Genomic DNA, 21,062 nt, shown 5'->3' on the forward strand with positions numbered 1-21,062 from the left:
GAAAAAAAAGGAAAAATATCAGTCATGGAATTATATTATCCCCATAGAAGGAGGAAGCTGTAGATTATCAACCTCTCCTAATTACCACCTTTCCTAATTAAAAGTGGCATAGCTGGAGTGGTGCTGTAGCTATATTTACATGGTCAGTGCAGAACCACAGCTGCATAAAGCAGGCTCACCATCCTCATGGAAAAGACTCTGGCACATGACGAAACTAAAGCTGAGTATGAATAAAACAGCCCAGCAGAGACAGGGGACAAGAGCTCCTGTCTTAGCAGTGAGCATGCAGAATCCTACTGTGGCAAAAAGGCCAGGATTTTCACCCAGAAACATGGAGACTAGATGCTCTCTTGCAATCCCTGCATCTCAGAGGCAGCGGATGACAGCTCATTGGATCATGTCTCAGTTTTATTGACTATGTGCGCAGTTTTTGACTGAACACTCACTTCTGGTAACTTAACTCACTTGCTGATACTGAATGTGACAAGGGCAGATAGTCCCAATTTCTCAGCTGTGAGGCAAAACTACGTCCCAGTTCTAACTGACAGCATCTCAAGGAAAAGTAAGTGGGTGAATTTAAGCTGAAGGGACTGAATATGCCATGTGAGGTGAAATACTCAGGTAGTAACAGCAAGCCTTTAAAAAGCTTTGTGCACGAATGGCATAGAGATTTACTGACACTAACTAGAATACATTTTCATCCTTTGACCATTGAGTGTCTTTTTCCTCCTGAAAGGCTTTTTTTTTCCCCAAACCCAAATTATATTTCCCCAATGTATCTCTTAGAAATAACTGAATTGGCTTTGCTGAAATGACCCCCAAAAGTTGATGCAGAAAGATGACGTGCTATAAATTTATGGGATTAATATTTATGGTTTAGTTTAGTAAACTTGCAAAAACTAAACCCAAGGAATTAGAAACAACTAAGCAATTTCAACTAGACCTGGTATCTCCACAAGAAATAAAAATCATCCACACATGTTCATATTTCTGTAGCACTGTACGTTCCAGGAGATCCCAAAGGACTTAACAGACCAGGCCTCTGTGATCTTACAAGCTTTGTCATCTTTTATTGGCTTTAAGATGAATGGTCTTCAAATAAGTGTAGCTTCTTATATCAGAGTTAGGAGCTACTTGCTTCCATGAAATTACAAAGTAAAATCATTATTTAAACCAAAAGGTGCAGACCTTTTAACAAATTTCTGTGTTTTTGCAAATACTAAGTACATGAGTTTTTAAGCAGAAATCTTACTGGCTGCCAGAATAGAATCATAGAACAGTTTAGGTTGGAAGGGGTCTCTGAAGGCCATCTGCTCCAAGCCCTCCTCTTCCCCTCATGCCACCCCTTGCTCAATGCAGTGCAGCTTCCAGCAGGTCACTCAGGGCTGTGTCCAGCCGGGTTTTCAGCCTCTCCAAGGATGGAGGTTCCATAGCCTCTCCAAGCAACCTTCTCCAGTGCTCTGCCACTCTCACCCCAACACTCCGCACTAGCGGAGGCAAGTCAGTCTCCAGGAGACTCACTTCAGCTCTGACATCAAAGTAGTTCTGGCACTGCTTCATTAGGTGAGGCACAGCTCTCTGCCCAGTAATACATAATGGTAGAAATGCACTTTCCATCCAACTAAAATTGCAACAGAATATTACTGATTTCCTTTAAAAAAAATTCACAGGATTTTATTATATACTTGTGATGAGAGCTTATTTATGTTTCAACATAAAAACAATGTCTTATACATGTTCCAATTTCTGGTATTAATTTCTATCAAGCTGTAACATTACAGCACGGGATGATTTATTCTGAGACTTGGCAATTTAGTGGAAGCATGAGGTGTCATGGAAGTACTTCTGCTAAAATACAAGTGAGGAAGCAGTTAACAATGTTAAATTTTAAATTTTCCGTAGTAGGGTTCAGGGTAACAACCAGCTGCTTGAATGCGAGTGAAAATCCATACATCTTTCAAGCTCATGTTTCAGTCAGCCTGCTGGCAGGACTTTGATGCCATGCACTGCTGTCACATTCCACCCAGCTTCTGAATGCCAGCTTTGCAATGTAAAATATTTAAACATAATCCTTACATCTTCCAGCTCATACTTCTGCCAAGCAAATGTGAATATGTAATAAATTGCACAGCCAAGGAACCACGTGCATGAGATTCTCAGAAAGATGGATGTTTTCTGATTGTGTAGCTGCTTTTCAAGCAGCTTTTGTACACTGTGTGCTTTTGTGACCTGGTTTCTCTATGTGTGTTCTTCTTAAGGAACGGCTGCATAGTCATTTTAATGTGACATAAATCTGGCTTGTCACTACCATGGTTAGTGCCATCATTCTTATTCCCAGCTGCTCACACTCGCTGCCTCCCTTGTGCCAACTCCATCACTCATGTACCTCAGCTGTAAATCATATCAGGGAAACCATCCTGCTGAAAAAATAATCTTTTTCCCAGTTTGCTGATTTGGGTGTGGCTTCATGCTGTTTAATCTGACCTAACTCTGTCCTATCCCCTCCCTGTGCTGCCCACAGCACGCTAGAAAACAAATTCATTTTTAAAAAAATTTTTTTTGGAGCCACATCAGTTCACTCATCCAGTTCACTGCACACCCACTTCAGTAACAGCGCTAGCCTGAGGAACAAGTGCTTGGTCCCGAGAAGTAGGTTCCTCTCTTTCAATAGCAGCCTGGATGCATGCTGGTTTAAATACACTTTTAGCTGTTTATGTCACAGAAGCACTTTGTCAGATGAAATATTAATAAATAAGTTTACAAGAGCACATAAATCATAGCCATGCAAGCTTTTCAACATACTACTGTAGTAGAAGATGCATTTTTACTTTCTCATTCTTTGCTTGTTCTCATCTCTTTTCTTCAGTGGGTATCTGTTCACCATCACCCTCTGAAATACTGGCCTATATTTACTTCATGATCTGTGTAAAACCTCTGAGTATGTGCCCACATCCAAAATAAATCCTGAAGAGAAACCGATTAGAACAGATTCAGTCAACAAAACGTGGTTTATTTTCACACAGTATTCTTCATGTTAATGACCACAAACATAAGATGAAGAAATGGAAACAAACATCTGTATAAAAGCAGATTTCAAAACATTACCAAAAAAGCTATTTTAAAGTCCTGTAGAGGACTAATACTCCATGTCCTTGTTGTGATCAATAGGCTGGTAGAGACAAAGGGAAAATCTTAGCCTATTAACAAATATTACAGTTGTTTATAAGAAATATGAAAGTTTTTATATTCTACATAATTATCTTTATATAATATTTGTAAGAAATGGTATCCTGCTACCATTCTGACAACCACAATGACTGTATGAATATTTTTTTGGTACTTAAAAAGGTATGAGTAGAATCACCCTTGAACTTGTTTGTAAATGCTGTTTGGTATAAAGTACAGGAAAATGGTGTACACAGAAAGTAGAATGTTTTCATTGTTCAGGTAAACAGCCTTATGGTGTTTTGATATATTGGACCAGAATGAGCTTAGTGGGTGAGGAAAAGCCTTTGATAAGATTTTTGTAAGATCATTGTAATCTTAATTTGTACATACAGAAGTGATATAGCTGACTGATGTTTAATCTGGATATTAAGATACTCCAGCTCTACTGGAAGACGGATATAAACAAATAAGCTTGATTTACAAAAAAGTCAGTTAGCTTGGCAATTTGCCCAAGATTATTATTATTTACTAATGTCAGTAATTGAGGGTGTGGGCTGACACTACAGCTAAACAGCCTTGCTTCCAGTGCGCGCAGCCATACACTCCTCTGACGTTTCCTTCATGCCAGCTCTGGGACTCATCTGATGCCATACTGAGCCAGTTCAGGCAATTAAACACCAGAAAACTAATCCCACAAAATGTAGTGATTATTTTTCAGCCAATTTGGCCCTATGACCTTCATAAATAAATAAAAACATCTGTATACAAGTACTTCAAAACTTTACCAAAAAGGTATTTGAAAGTCCCGCAAAGGAATAATACTTCATATCCCTGTTGTGATCAATAGGCTGGTAGATGGAAAGGGAAAATCTGACAAATAGTGCAGTTGTTTATAAGGAGCATTAAAGTTTGTACCTTATATTCTACATCATTATCTTTCTATAATTAAAAAAATTGTGAAAATTAAGGTAAACATTTGCTAGCAGAAAATTTGATTTCTTCTTTATCAGTCAGGAACTGTTATTCTGCCTCTGGATCTCTGCTTAGCTAAGGCTGTAGTTTATTTTTTAATGATTTCTTAGTGACGCTTCAGACTCTTCACCCAGCAGGAACTCTGGGCTAACCTAAAAGGGGCCACTTCTTAAAATTCTGAACAAGTCTGCAGTCAGAGACCAACTGGCACCCTAACCTCCAAGAAATGGAGTTTGAACTAGTTTGCTTGTTTTTAGGCGCCCCTCATTTGCACATATTTATTTTCAAGTCTGGGTGACCTCATTAGTCCCTTTGTACTCAGAGGCCAAGAAAACCCTGAAAAGAACTACAAAATGCAAAGCCATTTCGCCATGCGGGCAGTATTTCTCCCTCTTGCGAGCCTGCCTGGGAAGCTCACTGCTTTCCTCACAAGTGACAGTTGTTGCCCTCGTACTGCTGGCAGCGACGCCGAGCCCAGCCGCCAAACACCGGGCCCAGCGTCCCGTGGTGATGCAGGCGGCGCAGGCGATACCCGCCGCTTCCCCTCAGCGGCTCCGCAGGGAGGAGGAGGCGGCCTCGCCCCCAGGGCGCATGCGCATCTTGCGCACTCCCGAAACCCTCCCCACCCCCCGAGCAGCGGCCTCCCAAAACCAGGTCGCCGCCTGACTGGAGGAGCCGCCCCCCCGCCCCCGTTGTCGCGCTCCCGGCCCGAGGGGAGCGGAGCCTCCCCGAGCGCCCACGACTGCCATGGGCGAAACGACGCAGCCCCCGCGGCCCGGGATCGGCGTGGGGGTGGTGGTCACCAGCTCCGCGCACCCCAACTGCGTCCTCCTGGGCAAGAGGAGAGGCCCGGTGGGGGCCGGCACCTACCAGCTCCCCGGAGGCCACCTGGAGTTCGGGTAGGAGCCCGGAGGCCCCCCGCCGCGGCCCCCGGGGCCGCGCACGCCGGCGGCGTGGAGAGCCGGCTGCCCGCCCCGGGCCGGCCCGCCTCTCTCCTCAGGCGGCTGCGCCTTCCCCCGCCCGCAGGGAGAGCCTGGCGGAGTGCGCCGCGCGGGAGACGCTGGAGGAGGCGGCGCTGCGGCTGCGCAACGTGCGCTTCGCCTCCGCCGTCAACTCGGTATGCGCCGCCGCGCGCTACCACTACGTCACCGTCCTCATGAAGGGCGAGGCGGAGCCGGGGGCGGAGCCTCGCAACCGCGAGCCCGAGAAGAACGAGGGTGAGGGGCGCGCGCGGCGGGGGCGGGGGCGGGGGCGGGGGCGGGGCGGGGGCAGGGGCAGGGGCAGGGGCAGGGGCAGGGGCAGGGGCAGGGGCAGGGGCAGGGGCAGGGGCAGGGGCAGGGCTGTGCTCTTACTCGGCTGTAGCAAAGCACACGTCCGAGCACGTTTTATCTTAATTTATTTTCTTTTTCCCTTTATTATCGCATCACTTTGACATAACCGGGTGAGGGCGTGGCTACAGGTACGTTTATTCTGCAGATCTGAGGAGGCACTCGTTTCCAGTAGGGTCAAGACTTGAGGGGAGGAGTCATACATTTAAAATAACTGTGCATGCCACAGAGACCTTGTGCTTGTGTTGGTAGTTTCTGCACAGTCCACCCAGACTTGCAGGGGCAGAATTGCTACATGACTAATTTTATCCTCTGGCTTTTTCTTTTTTTTTTTTTTTCCCCTACAGGTTGGGAATGGGTTAAATGGGATGAATTTCCTCCAGCAGATCAACTGTTCTGGGCCTTACGCTGTTTAAGAGAGCAAGGTTACAATCCTTTTACAGAAGAGCTTGATCATCTAAAGGGGTACACGGGAAGTCACCAACTAGCGTAAAAACTAATTATATGTTATGTAGCAAACTAAAGGACAGACCTGCTTCTTTGGTGTAAAAGACAAAAAGATTTATCGTGCTCACTCTGCCCATGTGAAAATATTACCCTTCCCAAAGCCAAAAAGATGCCAAATGTTTCAGTGCTTTTACCATATTTCACATGACAGTTGTCTGTCATTCCAGAGCTATTTCTAGCTCTAGTGGTTAACAATGTTTTCTTTTGTAGAAAACTCATAGTGTTTTATCTGGTTAATCTTTGTATAGATGAATAGCCCTTTGGAAGTCAGAACTAGTCGGAGATGCTTACTCACTTGGAAACAGTTGCAGCATCAGGCCCAAGAGAAACTGGTTTGTTTAAACCACTGTCTGCTTTCTATGTAAAACTACTTTGTGTATCATGCTGCTTTCCTGTAATTATAAATCTTGGACCAATTTTTAAACGTAGCCTTGTCTCATAGCTTCAGTTAAGATACTGTCATGAACAAGTCACATTTTACAGACAATGCCTCGTTCTCCTGCAGACAATAGTATATACTTGAAAATCAGAGTATTATAAACATGAAAAGGTTGTGGGGGCTTGTTGCAGGGAATGAAAATTCCCTGACCCTTCTTGCCGCCCCCTTTCATTATAGAGTTCTGTTTGCAGCCTCAGTTACATTAGAATTTACCTGCAGAAGTGTTTCAGATCTCTGCAGTTGATCTTAATTCCTGATCATGTTATTAAACTCTTAATAGTTTAATGGAGAGGTACCTACAGTGGTCTACTAGGCTGGTGCAAATAACATTGTCCAAACTAATCTCATTTATAAGTGTAGTTCTATGGCAGACAGTCATACTTTTTGGCTAAAAGAGGGTTGTCAGTATTAAACAGCACAGATAGGTGTAATTCTGTATGGCTACTGGGATTTGACAGAATTGTTAATTTTCAGTTTGATGTGACTAAATGATTGAATTGATAGTGAATGAAATCACAGTACACAAAGATATATACAAAAAACAATGAGTTTATATTTTTCATTTTTCTAGAATTTGTAACCAAATTTGATTATTTTCCAGCTGTAGTCATTAATAGATCAGCAATTAATTTTAGGATATGACTTTTAAAAAATCACTAATTGGCTCATTTTTTTTCTCTTCAGCATTCTTTTAAAACACAGTTTTTGTCTGTTTCCTTTAGATACACCCATTGTACAAAATGTTCTGAGGTACCTTTAATTTCTTTTGAATAAAACATAAGCACAATACTGAAAGATTAAAATTGTCTGAAATTATGAATTGACTTGTCAGTTCTTAAAAGAAATGAGCCTGAATGGTTTAAAGCTCCTCCTTACTTTGCACCTACATTTTCTTAAATGGAGATGGCTCTTTTTGCTGAGAAGCAGAGTGATACAAGGTATAAGGATGCTACTGATGATCGCAAGCCTCCTGCTTAGAATTTGAAGTATTAACTATGGTGCAACTTCCCTTAGGACAGATATTCTTTCTCTGAAGTGAAGAAAGAAGATAATGTTATAAAGCAGTTTTGAAATGGGAACTATCACTGAAAATTCCTTTACTACTGTATCTTTGTAGAAAGTTTATTTTTTCTATTCAAAAGTGGAGATTTTCTTCCTGAAAGCAACTTTATGTACACTGAAAATTATTCCATTCAGCTGACACCAAAGAGGCTGTAGGAAGAGTTGACAGATGTCCTGCCCATCTGTCCCAAAGAATAATGAAAAAAAAAAAGATTAAAATGATTTAGTGCAATTTTAAATTTTAGAAGACATCTAGCTCCTGATGGGAAAACAGGGGTCACTGTAAAATGGTTTGTCATGCAATAAATATTTTGTTACCGTTAATGGTTATATTCATTCTATCTGTTGTAAATACACAAGTAGTTACTGAAATGAGGACACAACCAGTATCTCCATATGTCAGGGTTTCTGTATCCTTTCTAATTGGACTGATTAAATGACTACAGAGCATTACTGCAATCAGCTGTCAGCAATCCCTAACTTAAATAACTTGTTTTGTATGTATCATGCATTTGTACTTCCCCCCACCTGCTCCCCAAAAAAATTTTATTCTCTGTAGGTTTTAGCTGCTAAGACTTGGTCCTTTCAACTGTTATGTTTACTTTGATTTTTGTTACATTTGCTAAACAGGCAAATCTATTATGCACACATCTAAGCCACTGAATAACAGAACACACAGTTAAAACTTCGTGGTTTGCTAAATGGCTTGTAATAGACAGAATTCACCTAAAATGGCATTATAGTTATCCAGCATTGAGAAAAATACTCCTGAACAGTATATAGTTTGGAGCACTGATGTAAAGAAACTGATTAGGATGCATCTTATACCCAGAGTCTGATTTTATGCTAAGTGAACAGTGGCCAGAGCTGTCTTCTTACCCATCTCTTAGATGTAACACACTGGTCCCATTTAATCCTTTAACAGACTAGCAAGCAAACCACCCAGAAAAAGAAGTGGTCATTGCTTCTGTTCATTCTTATTTATGTCTGGAAACAATCACTCCCCTCCATAATATTTCAGTTAGTGAATCACATGATAGAGCCATGTAAGAGTTTTGGGCAGATTGCACGTTACAAATAGAGATAATTAATAGTCATGAAAAGTGTATTTCATTCCAAGAAAAGAATGTCCTTATATATAAGACAAAAGAGACTAGTGAGCTGTGGCTGTGTCATAAGATGTGTTGAGAGGGGCATTTAGGGAAGAAAATACTAATCCCATGGTACAAAGCATTAAGAAACTGCATTTTGCAATATTGTGTATGATTCTGATCACGTTTAAGAAAAAAACTGAACTAGAACAGGGGTAGGCAAGGTTAACTAGGATGATTGAAAGAGGCCAGGTGTATTGGGATTAACATGAATTAAAGAGGAAAAGTTGATACTGAATAAAAGTTAAAATATGTATATGAATAACTTCAGACTGCAAAACAGAGGTGAAATTTTAATAACTCTGAAAATACTTGCAAAAGGAACAGCTGAGACAAAACCAAATTCCCCATTTCTCTTTTAAAACAAAAACCATTGCCCTGTATTATGTGATTGGACCTGACTGAAGAGGTCCTTTTCATTTCTAGATCCTTATGGGATTTGTACATATGTTGGTCATATGTGGCAGCATTACTGACAGCAATATGTGAAAAATTCTCTGAGCAAATGAGGAAGTACCTGATTTATCAGATACTTCCTGTGAGGAATCTACAAAATGGAAAAGTGGAGAGAATTGTGATGTGTGCTTCAGGAAGCCTCGTTGCAGGACAGAAACCTGTAACTGCCATGAGCAACAGCTCACATAAGTAACCCTCTGACCAAATCAGAAAACTAAAGAGAAAAGTAGCTGTCATAAAATGACTCTTTAAGCAAAACAGAATAAGGAAAGCCAAGGGAAGTGCCTTTGGAAAGATGAAAGAACATTGTAGCTGAGGCAGGAAATGCAACTGCTGAAGTAAACAAATTAGCAGGTTCAAAGAACTGAAAAAATTATAGATGACAAGAATGAAGAATGTGTGAGCACTTTGAACTGAAAGGAGCTGAACCTGCAGCATGCCCCAAAGCGTGTCATCTCAAGGGTCCCAGGATGCTTAACCAAAGTATTGGTGAAGTCTTGCAAATGGGCACTCTACATCACTGCCTCAGGGTCTGCCCAGTTCTGTGTGTACCCTATGAAGCTCAGCTAAAAAGGACAGACTTTCAGTTCCTGACTGCTCACCTGCTTCTAATACTGACTTGGCATTTTGCAAAGGGGAAAATGGAGTACAAACTTCTAAAACTGAATCAGAATTCAACCACATACTAGGATAAAATGTGCTGAGTATTGAAATTACACAATAACTCATCTAAGATTCAAGTTTGCAAAATGAAACAAAGTTACATCAAAGCTGAGTTTATTTATGACAAATCATTCATTATATATTACAATAATTACAAACTTTTTTTTTTTACACCTTATTGCCATATTTTTGTTCTCGGCACACACAAGATGATCAAGAACATGGATTTAGGCCGTAACAAAAAAAGATACTAAAATTACAAATTTCATGCCTCATTTCTGTGCCATAGAAAAGGCTATCATCAAAAGAGTAAAGTTACTAACAAACATACAAGGGGATTCCCCTTACACCTTTTTTCCCAGGAACTTTTGTCATCTAATGTATAGTAAATATATATATATATATATATACGCCCGTGTCTCTTGCAAACATCCACATTCACACATTTACATAATCACTGGAAATTTGACATCTCTCCTCCAGCAGAAAGTTCCCAGTCATTTTACTTGAACATCTAATGGAAAAAAAAAATTCTGAAGTCCATGGTTTTGAATTAGTCACCCTGTTTCTGAGCCAGCTGTTATCTTCTCCCTACACAGGGATGCCAGCATAACAAAAGGGTATTGCAGTTTGTGACGAACAGCATCCAACCTACCTTCACCACAGGAAAGGTCTACTAGGGATACTGTCCCTCTTGTACCTAGTCTGAATCACTGCTGCTGCTTGAGGAGTCTGTTGACATAACTTCTACATCATCTTCATTCTCTTTATTGTGTCCTGGAGGCTCCAACATGAAGTCATTACTATGATTAGGAGGTAGCATGTTCATTGACATATCACTTGACTGCCAAGGATACTGAGGAGCAAGCACATCTGGAAAAAACGGGCATAATCAATAAAACTATCAGCTTTGTATATCAACAAATTCAACAAGACAGCTCAACCAGAACTCCAATTTAAAATTAAAACAAATCTCAAAATCCTTCCTGAATTTTGGACAGATGAAACCCTCCAGTAACAGCTGGGAAACATATTATGATGGAGCCATTCTATCACTGTAAAAGCCTACTCTGCCAGAGAGGCCCATTTATGTAGGTGGCTCTTGATCTCTCATCACTCCACTTCAAAACAGTACATATACATACAGAGCTTTTCATCTTCAAAGCACAGTTTGAACTGACTTAACATTCACAACCACTGGCAGTAATGAAAACGGTCACCCTCTGTCAGTATGCAAAAATAGATGAAAACATTAGATGAAAAAAAAAATACTTAAGGTAGACCACAGAAATTCAGAGTAAAAGGTTTTAACCAAATTTGGCTGAAGCACCTTGGTTATCGTTTTTCCAACAGCAAATATGGTGCATCAAGTGCAAAGGAGAAGAGTGTACTACTACAAAACCAGGGCCACAGAAATACTTGAGAGGTGGGAATGTGCTCATCTCTGTGCTCCAGCCAGGCCAGCCTCAGTTGCGTCTGACTTCTCTCAGCTCTCACTCTTTCTTTGCTTCTACTCCTACTTCCAAAGCCATCCCATACTGTAGTCCCTACTAAGCTGCCCTCCCCCCACACCACTTTCTACCACACAGTAGTCTCTCAGTAGACACACCACAGTCTCTCCCTTCCTCACCCCCAAAATGGCTCCAATTTCAAAGCTGCAATACACATCTATATGCCATTTCTGCTCCTTTCTTTTTAATTTATGCTCCTACTGCTGTGCTTCAGTTCTCCACTTATTAGCAGGCACTGTAGCTAAGTCTATCCCACAGAAGAAACCAGCTATCTCCCACTTATACCAAGAATTAAAAATAATTAGGCAGAGTCAGAAGTGAACAAAAGCCCACCCACATGGGACTTCGAGTACAGAAAAAGAGGGCACTGTCTAAGCAGGGGGTCATATATATGGCAGACTTACTCTCACTCAGGTGCTGCCTCACTCAGAAGCACACAGACTCCTCACGCATTGTAGCTTCTGATCTTTAAGTCTGCAGACACCTGAGATTCCACATATGAACTACAGCCACAGTCCCCTAATACCAGATGCATTACCTAGCTGCACAAATCCGACCCACCAGCAGACACAAGAACATAATGCAGTCTTAATGCCAGTTCTGTGCCCACCTTAGGAAGACCAACAATAGTACCAGGTGGTCTCATCTCTGCTGTGGTGAAGTTAACCAACTTTATTTGAACCAGCTGAGAATGTAAGCCAGTGTCTTACATCCTGTGGCCATGCTTCAATGCTGGAACCAGTCCACTATTAAACCAGGCTGAATGTATGTGCTAAACAGTCTCAAAGTTTTGAGGCTACCAAGCAGCCCAGCAGCTGGCTTGCAGACTCCGTAAGGACTCAATAACTGGACATCTCTCTGCAGAAGTCTCTAAAAGGACTAGATCCCATAATTAGCATTCTCAGGACATGCTTCCACACACCAACAGATTCAAGATCCCTACACAAAATGCCAGGCCAGCCCCTACTTTCTTTTAAATGAACTTTTGGTGTTTCTCTCTTACCTGCAGTCTAGTAATTAGAGGATTTCCCCTGACAGAGGAGACCCAGATTCAATTAACAACTTTGAGGAGTTTAAATCCCACATTTTCCAGCTTCTCAAGTAAAAGTCCTGAAGAGTGGGCTTTCAGTTCTTACAGAGACAGCACTCAAAGTAAAAGGAGCGAGTTTGAATCCCCTAAGGCAGAGGAGCCAGCCAGAATGGGCTCTTCTAAATCAACTCCATGAGGAATACACAAGCTTAACATCTCCTCTGACCATATTTCAAGAGAACAGAAAAGATACATGGGCCCATGCTCAGCACAGGTGGGTTGCTGTGGACAGATGTCAGCGTCCCACTCTGATTCAGCTCACTGGCCCATTTTATCCAAGGCCAGAGGTTTAGAAAGTGAGATGATGCAGAACTTTAAGTCACTTCCTAAGAGATGACAAGAGGATTAGACAGATGACTGGAAACACAAAATCCAAGTTTGCTATTTCTGCAATGCAGTCACAACACAGGTTTTTTTTAATATATTCAGTACAATTTTTGAAAACAAGCTTTCTGTAACACCTGCAAGTGGCTTAACAGACAGGTAAGAACTGTTACAGATCTATGAATCCAAACTAAGAATTCTTCCACAATTTAGTCCAACCATGGTAGATTAATGCTGCACAAGTACAGAACCACTGAATTCTTGATTCAGTTACTGTAAGTTACTGCTAAATATTTTAGCATGAATGAATGAATCCCACTAAAGTCAGTGGAAGTGGCCATTTCACTAAGCAATTAAGGGATTAAAGCTCAATTCCTATACTCAAGGTACTACCTCACCAGCTGTCCTTTGCAATGTCTTTTCAATCCAGAACTTCTAAGCAAACAGTCTTGCTATATAGAGCGCAGACTTAAAGGAAAGTAGGGGATGACAATACACCCCTTTTCTTCTGAATACAGCTTTCACAATTCCATACTTTGTCATCACTACTAAGAAAAGTTTGCTTTGAAAATGCTTCATTTTAATATGATTTGATATCACTTAATCTACAGCAATTTAAATTAAGTGAATTGAAGGGTAACTGAGTTTTGTTTATATTGACTTAGTTGTAGTGTCTGCAGTATGATTTAGCATGAAATAAAATTATGCAATTTCTAATTGTTAACTTTATTTACTAGATCTTCACTGCTAGGGAACTAGCATAATTTTCATTATTTTAGCTCTGATTTGCCTCTGCTAAGGGAAACATATAATTGCTATGACTGTATAAATAATAAAGAAAAGCAAAACAAAACTGAGTTTCTCTTACCTGGCAGTCTGCCTGCTGCAAGTGCATCCCCTGGTAAGTGTCCATTAACTCCATTGGTGGATGGGTTGTTCATCTGACCCAAGAGACCACTCCTCATTTCCAGATCTGTAGGATATGGCCTACGTGGGTCCCCTTTTAAAAAAAAAAAAAAAAAAAAGAGTTTTAAAATATTTAACAATTGTCTTGCAGACATTAACTTTTTCTTCAGTGCCTAGTTTCCTGACCAAAAAAACCCCATACTGTGATTGTTTGGATCAGCAATGAGTATCACACCTGTTTTGTTAAAATCCAAGTCTGTCTCTTTCACTTAGACTTTCTTCATTCATTCCAACTTGGCAGAAAAAGCACATTAAAAAAACCCCCAAACATGTTTAGAAGATCTCTTTGCTCTCCCTGCTACTTCACAGCTAAACAGCAAGGACAGGAATTGGAAAAAACACATTCTCATTTTGGACAAGGAGGATGGTTCCCAAAATTGAAACGTGACATAATGAAAACCCGGCTTCTGACTCCACTGATTACTAACATCCTCTGTAAAGAATATTATAAGGGGCAGGAGGGAACACAACCAAGCACATGGAAAAGTCTTTAACATACTTGGTTCTAACTTATAACTGGGGCCAACATTCAGAGGATAAAAGAAAACAAAGGAGAGCAGAGGAGGCCAGTCAGTAATGGAAGCATGCAGTTTCATAGCCTTTTGAAGATGTACGTAAAGTCTACAGGACTTTGGATATCCATTTTTCTTGAAAATATTAGATATAACAGCTGAAAACAGTTACTCTAATAAACTGCAGTTTTCCACTATATAAAAGCATTATAAGACCAGATACTGCCCATGCTTTATTATATACTTAAAAAAAAAAATCTATTGTCATAAACGTGACAGTTACCTGGTACCCATGTCAGAGGGGCACAAACAGCATTGCTAGCACTGATCCTGTGGGCATATTTAATTATTTCTTCAGAGGAAATGGCACCTGGAAAAAAGGAAGGAAAGTTACTATATTCTCAAGAGAATGCATCATTCAATTATTTCAAAATATTAGACACTGATATCGAAAAGATTAGGAATGTCATTTTGTCAAACATTAAGAGCATGCTTCAAATGCAGTGACTGCTGAGAGGATTCTTAGATTGTGCAAGGACAAGCTTCGCAGTGAACTGATTTTACAGCCGTGAGTTCAGTACACCTTCAGTGTCAACAGTTCTTCAACCTTGTGAAAAACACAAACCAATCTCTTAAGCAGTGTACTTGACAAGCACAATTTGCAAGACAACTTCAGCACCTGCTTTATTACAGAATTTTCTGTAGTAAAGAATTTTTTTTGATTGCTTAGTAATTGTAAAGCATACATGTAGCTGTCCTTCTAAATATGTGCCTGTATTACAGCAATAGAAACTTTATGAAATTCCCTGATTTTATAGATGAAAGAGGTATACCAAAATGATAAAAGGCACTGTAAAAAAACTATCAAGAAAATGCCTCCCACAAAAAAAAAAGACACAGTCAGTTTAGCTTGGTAAGCGTCACAGAGTAGCAGGAATTGCTACAAATACAAACCAGTATCACCAGCTAGGCAGTCTTTCAAATACAACACACATGCACACAAACATTCTCTCCCTTTCCTCAGTAGACCTACTGAGGCAATTTGGTGAGACATTTAGGTAATCAGATATAGTATTATCAGTCTAAGAAGAGTGTTGAGACACTTGAATTTAAGTTTAATATTAAAGATATGTTTGCCACAAAAAGTAATTAATTCCTGCCTTTATTCTGAGGAAATAGTTATAGGTTCATAATGAAATTGAAATCTGTTTACACACAAAGCATCCAAAACCTGTGACAGTAGAATTAAAAAAAAATAAAATAACCTAACTTGAGATCACTAGCAACTTTCTTTACAACTGCATTTATGTAGTATGTACAATCAGGGATAGTCACCTTTTCTTGCCTTTTCAATTGATTTCAGCTTTTCCTTTGCTTGATAAACAGCTGTTGCCTAGTTGTAAAAAAAATAAACAACAAACTAAATCAAACCTTCAATGTATCTTTACTTTGTAAACTTCTACATAAAGTCGGCTCTGTGAATAAACCCTTGCATTTAATTGCATTTTAAGAGAGAAACTATTCACTGAACATTTTCAAAATATACAGAAGTAAAGTAGGTTGGGAAGAAAATTAGCATTATAAAACAAAACTGAATACCATGATAACTAAACAGTATTTGACTACTGGAAAAAAACCCAAACCACTAAGCTCTTATGAAGTTTTAAATATTTAAATCTTCTCAAACTAACACAACACCACTTTCTCCAGAACCACCTTTTTCACAAGTAGATGTTCAAAAGCAAACACATAATTATGAACTTACCAGTATGTGCTCTGCTTCTTTTAGTTGTTTCTGCAGCTGCTGAATATCATTATCCCTCTTTTCTACCACCTTTTCTAAAAGCTGCATTTCATGATGGATTTTCCCCTGATCAACTGCCAGCTTCATTAGCTCTTGAAACTCTCCATCTCTCTGAATCAGCAGTTCCAGGATCTATTGAACAAGAGTTTTGCAGAACTTTTAATTTAGCTAGAGTAACAACACACCCTCAATCGTGCTGCATAGAAGAGCAACTGACATCCATAGGAGTATTTCTGTTTGCATGAAAAATGAAAGAAAATTTCTTCCTCTGTTTGCAGAAACAGCCTATGAAACATGCAACAAATGAACAAACAAACAACAACATGAGGACCAAGAATGCCTTTGTAGTAGGGCCAAAACCTCATCATCACCATTAGCCCGAGTATAGGCAAGGACAAAGGGAGAAAGAAAGAAAAAAAGGAAAAACGTAGAAGTAAAGCATTGTGCTTACCCAAAGAAATACAGTTTAGAAAGTCAGCTTACCTGGCTCTCCTCTCCTGGTTGTGGAAGTTTCTGGTTTCTTGAAATTGCCAAAATTTCAATTAGTTCCCTGAAAGGAAAACTCTGTGTTTATGCAATTTTCTAGGGCGTTATTTGTAAATCACATCAAGTCATCCCAAAATTGTCAGCGTACTGATATCATTACAAAAGTATTCATGGAATTGAGTATTTTATAGTTTTATAGTGCAGTGTTGGCAGGGATTTCTCAACTAAGAGTAATTCTGTGAATAGTCTCACGATTAGAGCATGTTTTCTTCTTTGTTCTTTGAGCTCATGAAGTGCTCATGTGTATTTGTACTCATGAAATGTGTTAAGTTCCTGCTGAACTACATAAGACATAAGCAGAAGCTGAGAGAAGAAACAGCACAATGAAATGCATTCATATCCCACTTCTACTGCCTTTGTTTGTTGCAAGAGGGTATTAAAATTCTCTTCACTATTTTACTTCTCTACTTTTCCTCCACATTTTCCCAGAGCAAGTTTCACACTTAGGTTTAGAGCAATTAAGTCTACACTTTCAAACACCTAAAGAGTCTGTTGTGAAACTACTTTTATAACAAGTATTTCCACAATGGTATATCAAACACACACAAATACCAAAAAAATAATAATATTCTGGTGCTAGGTTAGAAGTGCTTCTCAAATAAACCTTTTGATTACGCTTCCAGGTCACCATTTATTTTGCCATCATTCTGAAAAGCCATCAAGAACCTCAGAAGGGACTCATGATGCAAAAAAGAATTTTCTGTAAATTCAGCAAACTTATTTGGCTTCTAAGACTATGGATGGCAGTTCAACGCTACACATGAGTAACTGTCTATCTGAAGACATTGTCCTTGGAACAATACTGATTCTTTGCTTGGTCCAGTGCAAGCAGCTCAAGTGGGATGTACGACTACTACAGCAGTGGGGCCAGAACCTTAAAATGAAAACAGGTACTTTTCAAAATGTCTGTAAAAGCCCCTCACCAGTAAAGCTCTAACTAGCATCTTGGTCTATGTCTCTTGGTCACTCCTGAACATTAAAATCATTTAAAACAATAAGAGAACAAAGAAACTTGTCATTACCACTAAAGCTTTATTATACATGACCAACACTGAGCAGTAGCAAATAAAATGTGTTGTAAGTAGGTCAACTACCACCATCAAGGCTAATGTCATGGAGGGTTGTAAGTCTGTCCTGTGTTAGCTGGATAACGCACAGATGCAGATTCAACACTATGCAAGGGCTACAGATTAGACATGTTGCTTAACTTTTGCCCCTACCACCAAACCAGTACTGTGAAAGGCCTAGCTCCACAGTGCTGCAACACTTTGCCGATCAACAGGAAGATTCACTAAACACTGCTGAGTGTTGTTCTGGGATTCATTATGGTAGAATATTAGTCCCAAGATTTAAAAAAAAAAAAAAGTTTAGATAAAGTCTTTTTTTTTTCCAAAAACACATGTTCTCCAGCAACCCATATGTCACAACAAAATCTAAAACTCAAAATAAAACCTAACCAGAAACAACAAGAGCAACTGACCAATATATTTTGCTTGTCCTACCAGTGGTAATCGTACAGAGTAAGCCAGCCACATAGATAGTATGGATTATTCCCCCTGAAAAAGTTTTCCTAAGCTCCTGTTCTCCTTGAGAGGAGGAAAATAATTAGGAACCAGTTTAACTGCACTGCCAGCTGTGCCTCTACAACATGGTGGACAACTTGGACAAGGGTTATCGGTCCAGCCTCAAGAGCACGGGACTAAGTATCTGAGCATTTATACCACTCCAAAGACGAGCTCTGCAGCCTACTTTGAGTGAGTGTAACACTAATACAGGCAATAACCAGAACAGCTTAAGTCATGCAACACCATCTACAAACTTTTGACTTAAACATAATGTTTAGTGAATAATAAAAAGCCTAAAATCGGTGTGTGTGTTTGTGTGCGTTTCACAGGAAATGCAGGTGTCAACCAAGGAAGAAAGGCAAGTGGAAGAATAAGGAAGCTCTCCTTCTGCTCTGAAAATAGGAAATAAGGCACCGCCGATGCTTTGCTACTCGGATGAGAGCTGTGGAGCAGAGCGCAGCACCGACCCCTCTCCCGCCGGAGCCGGCCTGGGGACGGCAGGGGAGCAGGAAAACGCCTGTACCCGGGCCGGGCCGGGCCGGGCCGGGCCCTCCTCCCGCCCCGCAGCCCAGCGAGGGGTCGGGTCGGGTCAGGCCGCTCTCCTCCCAGCCCAGCCCCAGGGGGACCCGCTCCTCTCGCCGCCGCCGTCGGAGGCTCCGCGCACGTACAGCGCCGAGCACCCTCTCCCCACCCCCGGCGCCCCGCCGCCGCCTGCGGCCGTCCCATCCGGGCACCGGGCGCGGGGGGCAGAGCGCGGTACCTGGCCAAGAGCTCGAGATCCTCCAGCGCCGCCAGGAGCCGGTCCCGGGTGCTGCTCCGCTCCCCACCTCCCCCGGTCGCTGCCGCCATCACGATCCCGGGCGCGGACCCGAGCGAGAACCCCCTCCCGCCGGCGGCGCCAGGCCCGCGCGGGCGGCCGGCAGCGCCCCCGGCGGCGGAGGGGCGAGCTGCAGCCGCCCGGCGGCGGGCGCATGCGCAGGGCGGCCCGGCAGCCGGGAGGGCGGTTCCTCCCCCTCCCCCCGTGCGGGCCGAGGGGTAACGGCTGCCCTGAGGCGCCGAGGGGCCGGGCCGGGCCGGGGAAGGAAGGGCTGGGCCGCCCGGGGACATGAGCGGTGCTCGGCGCGGAGAGCCGTAGGTGGGAGGGGAGCGGAGGTCACATCTGCCTCGGCGAGGCCAGATGCGCGTTTGTGAACACCCGCTCCTGGAGCCGGGTCGTTACACAAGGATCTGCGCTTGTTGCTCTCTTGAATGCATTTCCAGTCCCCGGATTTCCACGGAAGAGCCTCTAAATGAGACTCAGATGTACGCTAAAGACACAGAAGACAAACGGCAGAGAAAGGGCTTGCGACTGAATTACGTCTTAACTTTCTGAACTCGGTGTCTGAGGGTCCTGATGTCCAAAAAGCCTCTAGGCGCTTTTTCTCAGATGGACGAAGAAATGTTGGTTTACTAATGGCTGAAGAAAGTTCAGTGGCTGATACTGAAAATGTAACAAAACCCCGAGCTTTAAATCAGACAGAGCCAAGAGCTCCTTTTACCTGGGCTGGCTGTCCCGCAGGTGACAGGACCTGGCAGTGCCCTGCCTGACCTGCCCATGCTGCCTAGGCAGACCTCTCCCTCCCTGGAGGCTCAAGGCAGCTTTGCATCCCCTACAAAGGTCTGCACACGATGATCGGGGCAGGTAACATGCAAATCCTGCCCCTGGCCCTGCCAGCAGTCGAGCTATAATTAAAAAATATTGTGTTTTTTTAAAAAATGTTGCTGTATATGGGCTGGTGCTGTAAATAGGCCTCTAGCTCTGGGTGGGGTCACAGCAAAACCAGGGGAATTTTTTATATTCGTGAAACTTTCAGTAATGTGAAGAGACTGAAAGAGAAGCCGGGGTGGAGGGCAGATGAGGGAGCACGGAGTGAAAGCTAATCTAGGCCAGGGTTTATAACCGGGGCAAGCACTTCCACAGAAAAGCAGGGAGTCCCCCGACCCCCTGTCCTTCTGCTGTCAGCAGGCAGCTGCAAAACCTGCCAGCAAACAGTGATTCTCTTCTCTCCTGATTAGAGGAAGCACTAGATGAACGATAACATCCCTGACTCTTATGGTATTTACTCCGATTATCTTTTTACCTTCTGCAATAACTATGTCCCTGAGAAATTTACACTTATTAAAAAAAAAAAAAGGCAAGAAACTCATTAGTCAGTGATTCTTTGAATTGTGGTTTAAATAAGCAATTCAGCATTATGAGACTTGTGATAAAGCACTGAGATTTGGCAACCCTGAGAAGATAACTCCGCCAACAGGAGTTATTTAAAATTCATTTACAATATACAACAACCCTCAATGTTCTGATCATAGATAGTTTGGGAATTCTCTTTAAACTACAGAGCAGATAAAATCTCATCAAATAGTTCTGCCCTTTAAATAACTTTTGCCTGCTTTTTTTTCCTCCAGTATTTCCCTGATTTTGTTCAGGGAAAGATGTAATCAGTGATGCTGTCTAGTTGTGCATCCAGTTCACTGATTTGTTAGAGTGTCTGATGGGGGCATAAACAGAAATAGCAACTTTGAAAACAAAGCAATCCTTCCGCTAAATCATTTTCTTCCTCATATTCATTTTGACATCTGAATTATTTAGACCTGAAGTACTTCTGATATATTTCTGGGCCATAATACTAGTTTCACTAGAGCTAAAAGCTTGGGCCATTAAGAGGACACCCAAACTTGACAGGCCAAGGAGTGAGTATCAGTTATAGGAGGTTCCTGTCAGCTGATCTTTCCCTCTCCTTGTGTCCAGGAGCCTGTTCCTCCTCTTCCTTTTGACAGCAGTACTACTCCCACCCAACAGGTCAATACCAACTGGAGCAGCCACCCTTCCCTCCCCACTTCTCAAACTGCTTCCCCTCTTCCAGGCAATGTGGACATCTAGCTGCTTTCTGCTGCCCAGTCCTAACCCTCTCCTTGCCCTGGGGTTGCAGCAGTGACTGGGAAGTGCAGGTTCATAGGC

General features: G+C 41.9%; 2 protein-coding genes across 4 annotated transcripts; one reads left to right on the top strand and one right to left on the bottom strand.

The window, feature by feature from the left end:
* The first annotated feature begins 4,747 nt into the window (after nt 1-4,747).
* On the top strand, nt 4,748-7,882 carry NUDT15 (nudix hydrolase 15). 2 transcript variants are annotated; one of them, XM_072850209.1, is made up of 3 exons: nt 4,748-5,039; nt 5,167-5,357; nt 5,816-7,882. In XM_072850209.1, the coding sequence occupies exons 1-3, from the start codon at nt 4,888-4,890 to the stop codon at nt 5,959-5,961; spliced, it is 489 nt and encodes a 162-aa protein (XP_072706310.1). In that variant the 5' UTR covers nt 4,748-4,887; the 3' UTR covers nt 5,962-7,882. The 2 variants fall into 2 exon arrangements, with proteins under 2 accessions (XP_072706310.1, XP_072706311.1); XM_072850210.1 differs by lacking the exon at nt 5,816-7,882 and adding an exon at nt 5,587-5,801.
* A 1,961-nt stretch (nt 7,883-9,843) lies between these two features.
* On the bottom strand, nt 9,844-19,001 carry MED4 (mediator complex subunit 4). 2 transcript variants are annotated; one of them, XM_072850212.1, is made up of 8 exons: nt 18,825-19,001; nt 16,437-16,503; nt 15,915-16,085; nt 15,485-15,542; nt 14,433-14,519; nt 13,540-13,671; nt 10,402-10,619; nt 9,844-10,260 (listed from the first exon to the last, which is right to left on the bottom strand). In XM_072850212.1, exons 1-7 carry the CDS (start codon nt 18,911-18,913, stop codon nt 10,447-10,449), a joined length of 777 nt encoding a protein of 258 aa, XP_072706313.1. In that variant the 5' UTR covers nt 18,914-19,001; the 3' UTR covers nt 9,844-10,260; nt 10,402-10,446. The 2 variants fall into 2 exon arrangements, with proteins under 2 accessions (XP_072706313.1, XP_072706312.1); XM_072850211.1 differs by having other exon boundaries at nt 9,844-10,619.
* Between the last annotated feature and the right edge of the window lie 2,061 nt (nt 19,002-21,062).

Source organism: Ciconia boyciana, chromosome 1, assembly GCF_034638445.1.
Source record: "Ciconia boyciana chromosome 1, ASM3463844v1, whole genome shotgun sequence".
Classification (NCBI taxonomy): Eukaryota; Metazoa; Chordata; class Aves; order Ciconiiformes; family Ciconiidae; genus Ciconia; species Ciconia boyciana.